The 10,767-nt window shown below is 37.9% G+C and overlaps 1 protein-coding gene across 1 annotated transcript in view; it reads left to right on the forward strand.

The window, feature by feature from the left end:
• The window catches only part of KCNK1 (potassium two pore domain channel subfamily K member 1), a 33,470-nt gene extending 22,989 nt beyond the window's left edge, over positions 1-10,481 (forward strand). The window contains exons 2-3 of the mRNA XM_009562157.2: positions 4,790-5,185; positions 7,928-10,481. Coding sequence (XP_009560452.2) covers positions 4,790-5,185; positions 7,928-8,187 — 656 coding nt within the window. The 3' untranslated portion in view covers positions 8,188-10,481. The remainder of the gene's footprint in view (positions 1-4,789; positions 5,186-7,927) is intronic.
• Positions 10,482-10,767: the final 286 nt, after the last annotated feature.

Here is a 10,767-nt window from a genome sequence, read left to right on the forward strand (position 1 = left end):
ATGTAGCACCAAGATCAATGTAAAAAGTTCTAAACATTTAAAATGATTTTTAAAAATAAGGACTTTTGTAGACTATGATGACGTTCAAAATTACATCGGAACAGATGAAGACGTTTTGTATATTTATGTAAACTTATAACAGTAGAAGTCCTTCAAATTGTAAAAGAGTAAATTACTTTTAAGGAAGAAATTCCCATATGTGAACAGAACTGAAAGCCAACTGCCTACATCTTGTGGGACTTTGCTCTTTGTATGATCAACCAAGTCTGGTCTGTCTCAAGACACTGAGCTAGATGGAGTGTTGCTCTCGTTTAAATTGGCAAATCCTGCTGATCTTACATGTGTTTTTCTGTAAGGTTTTTTGAATGCATGGTATGTCTAAGCTATGAACAGACAGTAGAAAGAACTATGTGAGTAATACCCTTTTGTCTCTGGTATCACGCAGAAGTCTCTGGCTTCAGCGTTTAGGCAGGTTATCTGAGGCTTTGATTTTTCAGAAGTCAGTGCTTTTAAAGAGGTGATTGTTATCTTATATTTGAATTATAGATATGAAAATGCAGAATTCTGTAAGTCTTCTCTGTCTTCATAGTCAGTAATACAGTTATCAGATATGCTGCATGGGCAATTTAATTCTAGTCATCCATAGCAAGTCTCCTTGATAGAATAAAGAAATGTCTTCATAAGTAGTGCATTCTTCATGATTATCCTTTTCTCATAACAAAAAGAATATCTTAGGATTGCACTTCTAATGCTTCTGAACATAGTAGTTTCCACTGAAAAAGACAAATCGACGTACATTTTATTACCTATGGTGTGGAACTAACATGTGCTAGGCACTTTACAGACGCTTTATAGAGGGAATTTCCCTGGAGAGGTTGCAGTACAAAGAAGCTACAAGCAGGTGCAGGAGCAGAGATGGGAGGCAATAGAGCGCAAGTGTTTGAAAGCAGACATGGAGTATCTCCTGCATTGAATCTGTAATTTCCTTTCTTTCAATGTACAGCTGTGTTTGGGTTTCTTTAATGACTTTTGTACAGCACTGAGTAAATTTATAGGCGTTGTTATGGAAAAATCACATAAGCAATTTCATACTGGGGAAAAATACGTATCACTTTCCTCACTGCTTGCCATAGCCTCGTAAATTGTGACTGTTTTAGCTCAAGCTTTTCAATATAATTATTCCCATGTAGTGACTCTGAGTGGCAAGCAAACATTGAGCACTCATCCATTGCTTTTGGAAGATGTCATCCTGTTACTGCTGCTAGCTGAGTGGAGCATATATTCTCTTCTCCGTCTGAAACTGCCAACGCTTTTTAGTATTATATATTTGTAACTGTCAGCAGCTGATGAGCAGATGCACAGTCCCCTCAGCTATCCCTTAAGTGATGTGACAACGTCACCAGAATGGCAAAGCGAGCCTTAGAAGGTAGCATCTGCTTCAGGCATCTCAACTAATGCTGTGAATTAGGAAAATTTCTATAAGAGTTAACCAGGCAGACTAGTCTGAGTACCTAGTTTAATATAACCTTGTTGAAAACTTCCCTTTAGTACAGTCTTTCTCATTCTGTGCTTTCCTCTGAGTCTGGGTGCATATTATGTAGCACCTGGAAGGACAATGTCTGTCCAATGTCTGTCCTTCAGAATTGTAAGACAATTATTGGAGATGTAACAGAACACCTCCTCAACAAGAAATGAGGTGATTGCTTCCTAGGTCGGTGCAGAGACTGAAATTAAATCACCGTAAGCCTGCTCTGGGCATAATGAACCAAGAAATATGTTAGAGATTATTTTTTTTTTTTTACACATGGTACAGATACAGATATTTGGGGTCAAATTAATGAAAGCTTGAATAAATTGTACAGTGCAAGTGTATGTTAAATTTAGGAAGCTGGAGCTTGCAAGGGACTTTCTAGGTCTGTGAACTCAATTTCTGCTTGGCATGTATAGCCTCGTGATATTGCACCATCCATAAAGTTACTAAGCTTCATCAGGCTCCATTTAAAACATAGCTGGGTTCTTTCACCAGTACTGAAAGTGAATAGCTGCTCCAAAACTGTTCTTGAAATTTAAAAACCTTCTTCTAATTTCTGCACTAAATTTATTCATGCTACATCAAAGCCATTTCTTTGTGCGGCAATATTATTCCTCATCTAAAGCACTTCTTTGCCCTTGGTAGTACTTGTATACTGATGCATTAAGAGGGAGATACTGCATCACTTTTCAGCCTCCTTTCAGCTGTGCTGAAGAAGCCAACTGCTTTTATCTTCCTCTCATAAAATAGTGTCTATTTCCTCTGGTGGTTTCAGTAACTTTGCTCTTCTTCCAGTGTGAATTAATTCTTTAAATGTGAATATACAGAATGAGGTAGACTACTCCAGACGAGGGCTGATCTGCATCTTACCCAAATAACATGCTTCTAGTTCAGTTTAGTGAAGGCATTGTAAGGTGATGGAGCATTGCAGTTGCATTTTTCATGTTTGTGTTACATGGTTTTCGATACCCTCTGATCTACTCAAGATCTTTCTTCTCTTCCAAACTTGGAGTTGATTGTCATAAAATGTTTTCAGGAAAACTAAGCTAGTGGGACTGGTCATTAAATGGATGTGAGATAGGGAAAGACAGAAAACAGAGTAGGAGAAAATGATGAGTACTTGAAGTAGGGCAATGTCACAAGGGGTGTCTTTGGAGGCCTGTGTTGGGGCTTGTGCTGTTCGACACATTTGTAAATGACCCAAAAGAGGAGTGTAATGAAGTTTATTAAAGACACAAAATTATTTTGTAGAATCATAGGATACCAGCTTGGAAGGCACCTCAAAGATCATCTGCTTCCACCTTTCTTGGCAAAAGCACAGTATAGACAAAATGGCCCAGCACCCTGTCCAGCTGAGTCTGTGTCCCACCACTTCCCTGGGGAGATTGTTCCAATGGCTGGCTATTCTTACTGTGAAAAAAAATTCTTATTTAAGGGAGTAAGGATAATAGAAGAGCTGAAGTGCAACTGGGTAATAAAATAGCGCCTGAAAATTAATGTAGATAAAATGTTAAGTGCTGCATGTGGCAAAACCAGTCATAGTTTCACATAGGAAGTGATGAGTTGTGCACTAGTGTCTTCACTAATACCTCTGAGGGGCGGCAAGATGCTGGAGTTCTGATAGGCAGAGCCAAGAAAGTGTCAGCTCAGTCTTACTCAGAAATTCCAGTCAAATGCCCAGTGCTGTTGGGGACAGAGTAGAACATAAGGTGAGGAAACCTCTACAACTTCATAAATGTGACTCATCTGCATCTGACATGCACTGTGCCGTGCCGGTTCTGTTATCTCAAAACAGATAAAGCAAACAGAAGGTGAGCAAGGAAAAAGGCCATTAATTAATATGATTTTCTGGGGATCAAAAGACTGAGCTTGGGTGAATTATTCATAATGTGATTAAAATTTAAATACTACTGAAGTTTCCTGTCAGGTTAGCTAACACAGACAAACTACACCTCATGCATTTCTTCTCTAATACTTTGTACGTTGTAATGATAAGACATTTTGCCTGTCTTTCATGATCTGGAAGTGTCTCTATGCATCTCTAATAAGAAGAACGTTTTCTTTACTTACTCCACTGGAAAACCCAAAATAGCAGTGCTTCTACTGTTAAATTCATTAATGTAGAGGGAAAATCTCTTGTATTGCTGCACTGAGCAGGCTGGGCGAGTGCAGAGTGAGCCCAGTTCGGAGATCTGAAGCAGCATAGCCTTGTGCACACTGAACTAGTTGCAGTAGCTTTGGAAAGTGCCTCATTGTATAGCACTAACATAACCTGAATGAACTGGCAGGTCTGGGGCTGCAGGATTACTAGGACCTGTCTGCACTTGCTTGGTTTATCAGTGCAAAGGATACCTCAACTAGATTTCAAGAAATTTCCTCTTCCTTGCTGCAATGAAAATCAATGAAAGCAAAATTCTCTTTTGAGGGTTGGCAAACAGAAGAAAACATTTCTGGTTTGTGCTGGATTTACTGTTCTTTTCTGTGCCTATGATCTACATTTAAAACCATGCTGTCTGGCAGAGTGTGTTTTGACAGCATAGCTGCTTGAGTTGGGTACAAGTGTAATTGCACCCATTTGTGGAATTGAGATTTCTGGCTCTGATCAGCCTGTACAACAATGGATACATTCCTGCACTCTAAACAGATCACTGTTGATGCATGTAGTATGCAAATGAGTAGGCAAAAATCCAGCCACAATGGTTAGATCTTGAGGAATTTTACTGTGAAAATATTTGTTCTGTTTTTATATATCCTTGGATTATCATCTAAACACCTTGCGGAAGCATTGAAGTATATAGCGTGGAATGCTGATTATAATACTTCTGTATAATTTAAATGACTTTCACAAAAGGTCTTGGAATGTTTTACTACCAAGTAGGTCTAGGAACATTTTTATGAAGTATAGATTATTCCACTTGACAAGGCAGGTAAAAAATTACATCACTTTGTGAAGCTAAGCAAAAAGATCAGCAGGAAAACCCAGAATAAAACAGATATCCTGGCATAGGTTCCCACTCCTGACTAGGCTTTTCTTCCTTCTTGAAAATAAGCATTTATACAATTGCATTTCTTATTGCTAGTATTTAGGCTTTGTTTGCCGCCTTAAAACAGACCTCTGAACAGCATTTGTCAAGAACAGCACAATTCAGAATTAGCAGTAGGGAAGCAGATCTCTAACTCTTGTAATACAGCTAATATCAAACTGGTGTGTGAGCTTCTAGATTTGGCTTAACCTATGCCTCCTGTGTTTTGTTGCAGGTTATGGACACACAGTGCCTTTATCTGATGGAGGAAAGGCCTTCTGCATCATCTACTCGGTCATTGGTATCCCCTTTACACTGCTTTTCCTGACAGCAGTGGTACAGCGTATCATTGTATATGTCACCAGGCGGCCTGTACTGTATTTCCACATTCGCTGGGGCTTTTCCAAGCAGATTGTTGCAATCATCCATGCTATAGTCCTTGGGTTCATCACTGTCTCGTGCTTCTTCTTAATCCCAGCAGCAATTTTTTCTGTTCTGGAAGATGACTGGAATTTTTTGGAATCTTTTTACTTTTGTTTCATTTCCCTGAGCACCATTGGCCTCGGAGACTATGTGCCAGGAGAAGGCTACAATCAAAAATTCCGAGAGCTGTATAAAATTGGAATTACATGTGAGTGTCAAAATAACTAGCTAAATAAAAAGCATTTTTTATATATATTAAAAAAAATAAATCAGACTTTCCTTCTCTTTTCTGTGGATGGTGATTGTTTTGTGAGCTGTCAGCTAGCAAACTGCATTGCAAGTAGCTGTGAAAAGAGGAAACTTTTAAATAAGGTCAGTTTCTTAGTTAAGAAAGAAAAAGCTAAAACTAGAATTCCATTTTGCTAAACCATAGCTACTTATTCGCTTATTGATAGTAGAAAAAAAAGCTCACATTACTGTTACGAAAGGGGTAATGAGCATCTTGGGCTAAGATTTCAGTGCATCACAGAGCCAGGAAGATGATCCTTCTAACCTGAGGTCATCTCGTCAGGTGAGATGACAGGTAGACAGAGATGAATCAAGGAGCAATGGGAGATGAGGCAGAATAGCAAAGTTTTTGGCTGCAGTTGTACAGAAGGTAGCTAAAGCTGGTACTGGGATATACCAACTGTCAAAGAGAGACAAGTAGACTGAGATGATAACAAAGAAAGACCAATAATGTTAAATTGTTTAATTATGTTTGACACAGAAGAGAGGGACAGTGATCAGTGGTTAGATCAAAGTAGAGGTAAGGAAGTTATCTTTGTGTTGGGATTCTGAAAGAATGTATGCTGAGGTCATACGTATTCTCCAGTGACAGAGTTTTGAAGCCTTCCAGTTTCTGATATGGCTTAAGTCTATACAGTCCTGGGTCATCAGACATACCAGTTAAAAGATCTGGACAGCCAAAACCAACCTTTCCTGTCAGGTCTCTTACCTAAAGAAAGATTGGTCCTTGAATTTTCATTCCTTGCAGCAGGGCCTTGAACTAGCCAACAGATCCCTTTATTCTTCTTCCAGGCCTGTTGTCACTGCAGGAGGTTTCCCTTCTACCCATCATGTTTATCTTGCCAACAGTAGCTTTTAATTATTACCCTGCTGATCTGCAGAGCTGACTTGGGGATGCTAAATGGTGAAGTGAATCCAGAAAGTCACACATAGTAAAGGCCTTATTAAAATTTTAGCTGCTCTGAAAACTCAAAATCAGAAGAAAGCATTATGGCTCACAATACCCTTTAACAAGTTCCAGAACGCTTAGAAAATAAATTGCAGGAAATACTAAAAGGACAAAAGTAGCTTTTAGGCAAAGTTATGACCTTAAATATTTCTTTTCATTGGCTTTTAAGGTTATAACTTTTAAATTGTTCCTTTTCCTTTCATATGAACAATTCAAGGAACCAAACAGGATGTATAAAGTGTCTCTTGTAAAATTTATTCAAGAAAATTGTTTGAGTTCTACATCAGGAAGTCCTCAACAAATGCTATGAGCTTTTCAAAAATTTTTAGGAGAACACAAGTCCTGTTCTAAATCATGTGGTGATCAGCTGAACTGAGTTTCAGAGATGATTACAAAATTCTCAGTGCAGATTTATAGATGCCTTTTAATTAGCATAGCTTTGTCATTTCTTCCTTGTATTAGTGCATAGTTCCCGTTTGATGTTATGAGATAAAGCTTAAAAGCAATTCATAAATTTTAGCTGTAGTGCTGATTTAGATCAGTACCTGCTATTGTAATGATTTAATGGTGCTCCTGGAAGGAAGAGTGTTATTTCCAGTGAATAATCTGTAACTGGAGGTGAAATATTTATGCCTTTAGGTAACAGAACAGTGACCATATGTAGTTTGTAATAATTAATTTGTGTTGATCTTTCACCATATTTAATGTTCAACCTTTGGATGAGCGTGTTGTACTAATAATTATACACTTAGCTTCTGCTTGATTTACTCATTGAAATGATAAAATATTCAAGTAGTCATGCTCCTTGTTAAATTGTAATGAAAAGTAGCAGGGATCTAATGAAACATGAGGATGAAGAAATGCTCATTTTAACACCTCCCCTCAAATTATGGGTGGATGTGGTTGGGGGAGGGGTAGACTACAAAGGGCTGATAACCATACAAAGCTCCATTTCCAAGAGTCATAGTCTGTGAGAGCTGTCCATTGTGTTTAAAAATCAGAGTCAGTACACCACCAAAGTCATCAGTAATACCATTTAAGTAATGCTTCCAAGTTTGGATAGTTTGTGTATGAAATAATCTTCAAGGTTTCATCCGGTATAACAGCTTTGTCGGGCTTTTAAAATATTAGCAGTAATTTTACAGTAATTTTTCATTTTTATTCCATTGTTTTTATATGCATTTCTAGGTGTTTTGGTTTTCCACTCATTTCAGGGTATTGTATATCTTATCATTTTAAAGCAAAATAATTCAGTAGTTTTTGTGATAAATATAAGTGATTTGTCCTGCTAAATTGGTGCAAACAACAAATAACCACAATTAGCCGCCATATTTTTACTACTATTTGTACCATGTAGGAATATCAAAGGGAAAAAGGTGTTGAAGAACACTTGATCATCAAGGTTGTAAGTGGGGGGGGGTGCACATGGCAAATTTGGTATTCACTTAATGCCTTTACACTTTCTCTTGTACAGCTGTAACAAAATTAAAGCCACTAGTGTTACTTTTTTGATTATGTGAGGTCTTATTGATTGTAGAATGAAAAAGGGTGTAAAAAAAGCATTTGCCAGTCCTAAATCCAACTCAGAAACCAGGTTGTAAAGAAAATTAACATACTAGCGAGAGATGACAGGGGTGGGGAAAGCTAAGGGTTAAAACTGTTCCACCCTCAATGACTAATAATTAAAACACTTTTTGTTGTTGTTGTTCCTAGGTTATCTGTTGCTGGGCCTTATTGCAATGTTGGTGGTTCTCGAGACTTTCTGTGAGCTGCATGAACTCAAAAAGTTTAGGAAGTTATTTTATGTGAAGAAGGACAAGGAAGAGGACCAAGTGAATATAATGGAACATGACCAACTCTCCTTCTCTTCCATCTCAGACCAAGCAGCCTCCATGAAGGACGATCAGAAGGCAAACGAGCCTTTTGTGGCTTCCCAGTCCCCAACTTCCAATGACAGCTCTCTAAACAATTAATACAGGGGTATCCATACCAATGTTTTGGTGCGTTTATGCTACTTACCATAAGAAATAGAAAGCCTTTTTTTTTTTTTCTCCTGAAAATATAGAAGCTGGAAGACTGTGCTACTTTAACAAGGATTTGTCACTTCCAACATAGAAAAGACTTCTGGAAAAAATACGGGAACCACCCTGGAAATAGGGGAAAATAATTAGGATGTGGCTGGGAACATTAGGCCATTTTGCTTGAGGGAAAAGGAACTAGGTATACCACTTTCAGGGAGAAGGGCTTGCATAAGAAGCTTCATCCAACATTTTTAGGAGAGCAGGCCTTCACTCTCATCCGACTCATTTAGTTGCATGCCCCAGCTTGCAGCTGGGTGATATAGCAGATTTTGGGATGTGCACTTCTGATTGTCAGAAGTGTAGTCACAGATGTAATGCAAACACACCAAACATCTTAATCTTGAAAACATTTCCAGAGCTATATCTATAGATCTGCTGGAGGGGGAAGTATCTAGATAATCCCTCTGTTGCCCAATAGCTTGCAGATACAAATAATAATTCTAGGGATGAAAAAATTTAGCTCTGGTCCTTCCTTTGCCCATGCCATTTACTACTTCCTACTTCCTTAAAAGGTCCCCCGATCACAAGAAAAATGTTGTCCTGAAGAGAGTGTGCCTTGAGTCTTCCATGCTGTTTGTATAAAATGCTTTTGTAAACTCTGAGAGGTAGGAAGACCAATTTAAAGTGCTAGGTGGGATGGGGATGTAGGAAAGGGAGACAGCTGCATTTCAGTCCTTTGTTCTCTGTAAGTAGTAGGAAGGGGTAGGAGTGGGAGTTTAGCTATGTGGAGCGGAATGAAAGAGAGAACTGGAATTCAGCATATGCCACAATTAGCACAATCATGTGCTTGCGGCATGCTCCTAGTAGATGGTTGCAATCTGTTCAGCAGAAGGACTCACTGGTGTTTCTTCCACAGTCCAACTTCATGTATGCTCTCTGCTGAGCTGATAGCTAAGCAGAGGAACAGAAATGGTGTCACCTTTGAACACAGCCTCTTTTTGTTCTTACGCTTTTCTAACTAGTGCTTAGAGCACTTTGGAGTAGAAGGGAATGTTTCAGGGCAAAACAATTTTTCAGTTTTTCATATGGCAAGAAAAAAGGAAAAATGTCACATTTGGTTCGGATGGAACCGAAATTTTTTCCCCTTGGGAAAAGTCACTAAAAAGTCAAGATCTTGCTCAACTTCTGAAGCTGAAACCTCTTTGGCTGTAACAGGAGAGGCATTTTAGTCCAGCTACCAGTCACTGTGCTGAATGCAGGGACCTTGGAGTGAAAGAGATGAAACTTAAGTGGTTGTAGTACTCTCTCTTCTGGCCTTAAGAATCTACAATATGGGAATCTTGATAATGCTTTGCAATGAATAAAAGATCTGGAGCACAAATAGCCATATTAGGACAGCTTCCCACATAGGAATAATGTAGAGGAGAGCCTTTTCCCTGCAGTGCAAGCATGCCAGATTGCCTGTAATTTGGCTTTTAGTGTTTAGAGCTGAGTAGTATTTTACAGTAAGAGAAAAAAATGCAGTGTGTCTAGATTTAGCACACATGGGAAAAATACTTGAAAGTAAATAACCCAAAATATGCTGTATTTGAGCTTAATTATAACTAGCATCAAACAGATTTTATATCTTTACTCGAAACACTTAGTTTGAGGTTAAATCAGCTGAAAGTCTTCAATTAAAATTTATATTTATAGAAGACCAGAGCTAAAGGTTTTGGTTGTTTTGGGTTTTATAGTTTAGATGAGAGCATACTGTGTTTGCATGTTCCCAGGAAAGTGGCTATTTTTATACTGCTTAAGTTAACACAGGTCTATTTATAATGAATGTTAACCAATATATATGTACATATATACATAAATATATTTATATACTGTACATATATCATAAATCAGCAGAGTTTAACAGACTTAGGAATGGCATTTTAGATATTTTTTTCCCTAGACCTCTCTTTATACAGTGAATAATTAAAAACTATGGCATTGAAATGACACTGACATAAAATCAAGAGTACTGTACTACTACAAGAATCATTTATACTGGTTTTTTTCAGTAGAATTTTGTTTTCAGTACCTTATAATTCAAGATTTCTTTTAAATTCACTGTAACATTAAGCTCTAAGGGATATGCACAGATGCTAAATGATATACAAAGTTAATTTTGCAGCGTGTACACAATTGCAAAATGTAGACACGTGAAATGAAAGCACAGAATTCAAAGCAGAAGCGATAAACTAAGCAGTATACTGTGATGTAGGTGAGTATTTGTTATTTTAAACTCAAATAAAACGTGTGGCTATTGCCTGCCTGCACTATGAAGTGGAGAGTGTTTTCTTTACTGGTATGTGTGTGCACGTACTGTGCAAAAATTCTGTGTATATTTTTCAAGATTGTGCATCCTTAAGTTAGTTTTTCTGAACTCAAGGAGGAACCATTAATGCCAGAATGCGTTATCTAAACGTGATAGTAATTGTAGCTTGGTATTGTGGTTATTCCTATAGAAGAAAAAAGCATTCTGAAGTGTGTTTGGTTTTG

Source organism: Cuculus canorus, chromosome 3 (genome assembly GCF_017976375.1).
Source record: "Cuculus canorus isolate bCucCan1 chromosome 3, bCucCan1.pri, whole genome shotgun sequence".
In the NCBI taxonomy this organism is placed as follows: Eukaryota; Metazoa; Chordata; class Aves; order Cuculiformes; family Cuculidae; genus Cuculus; species Cuculus canorus.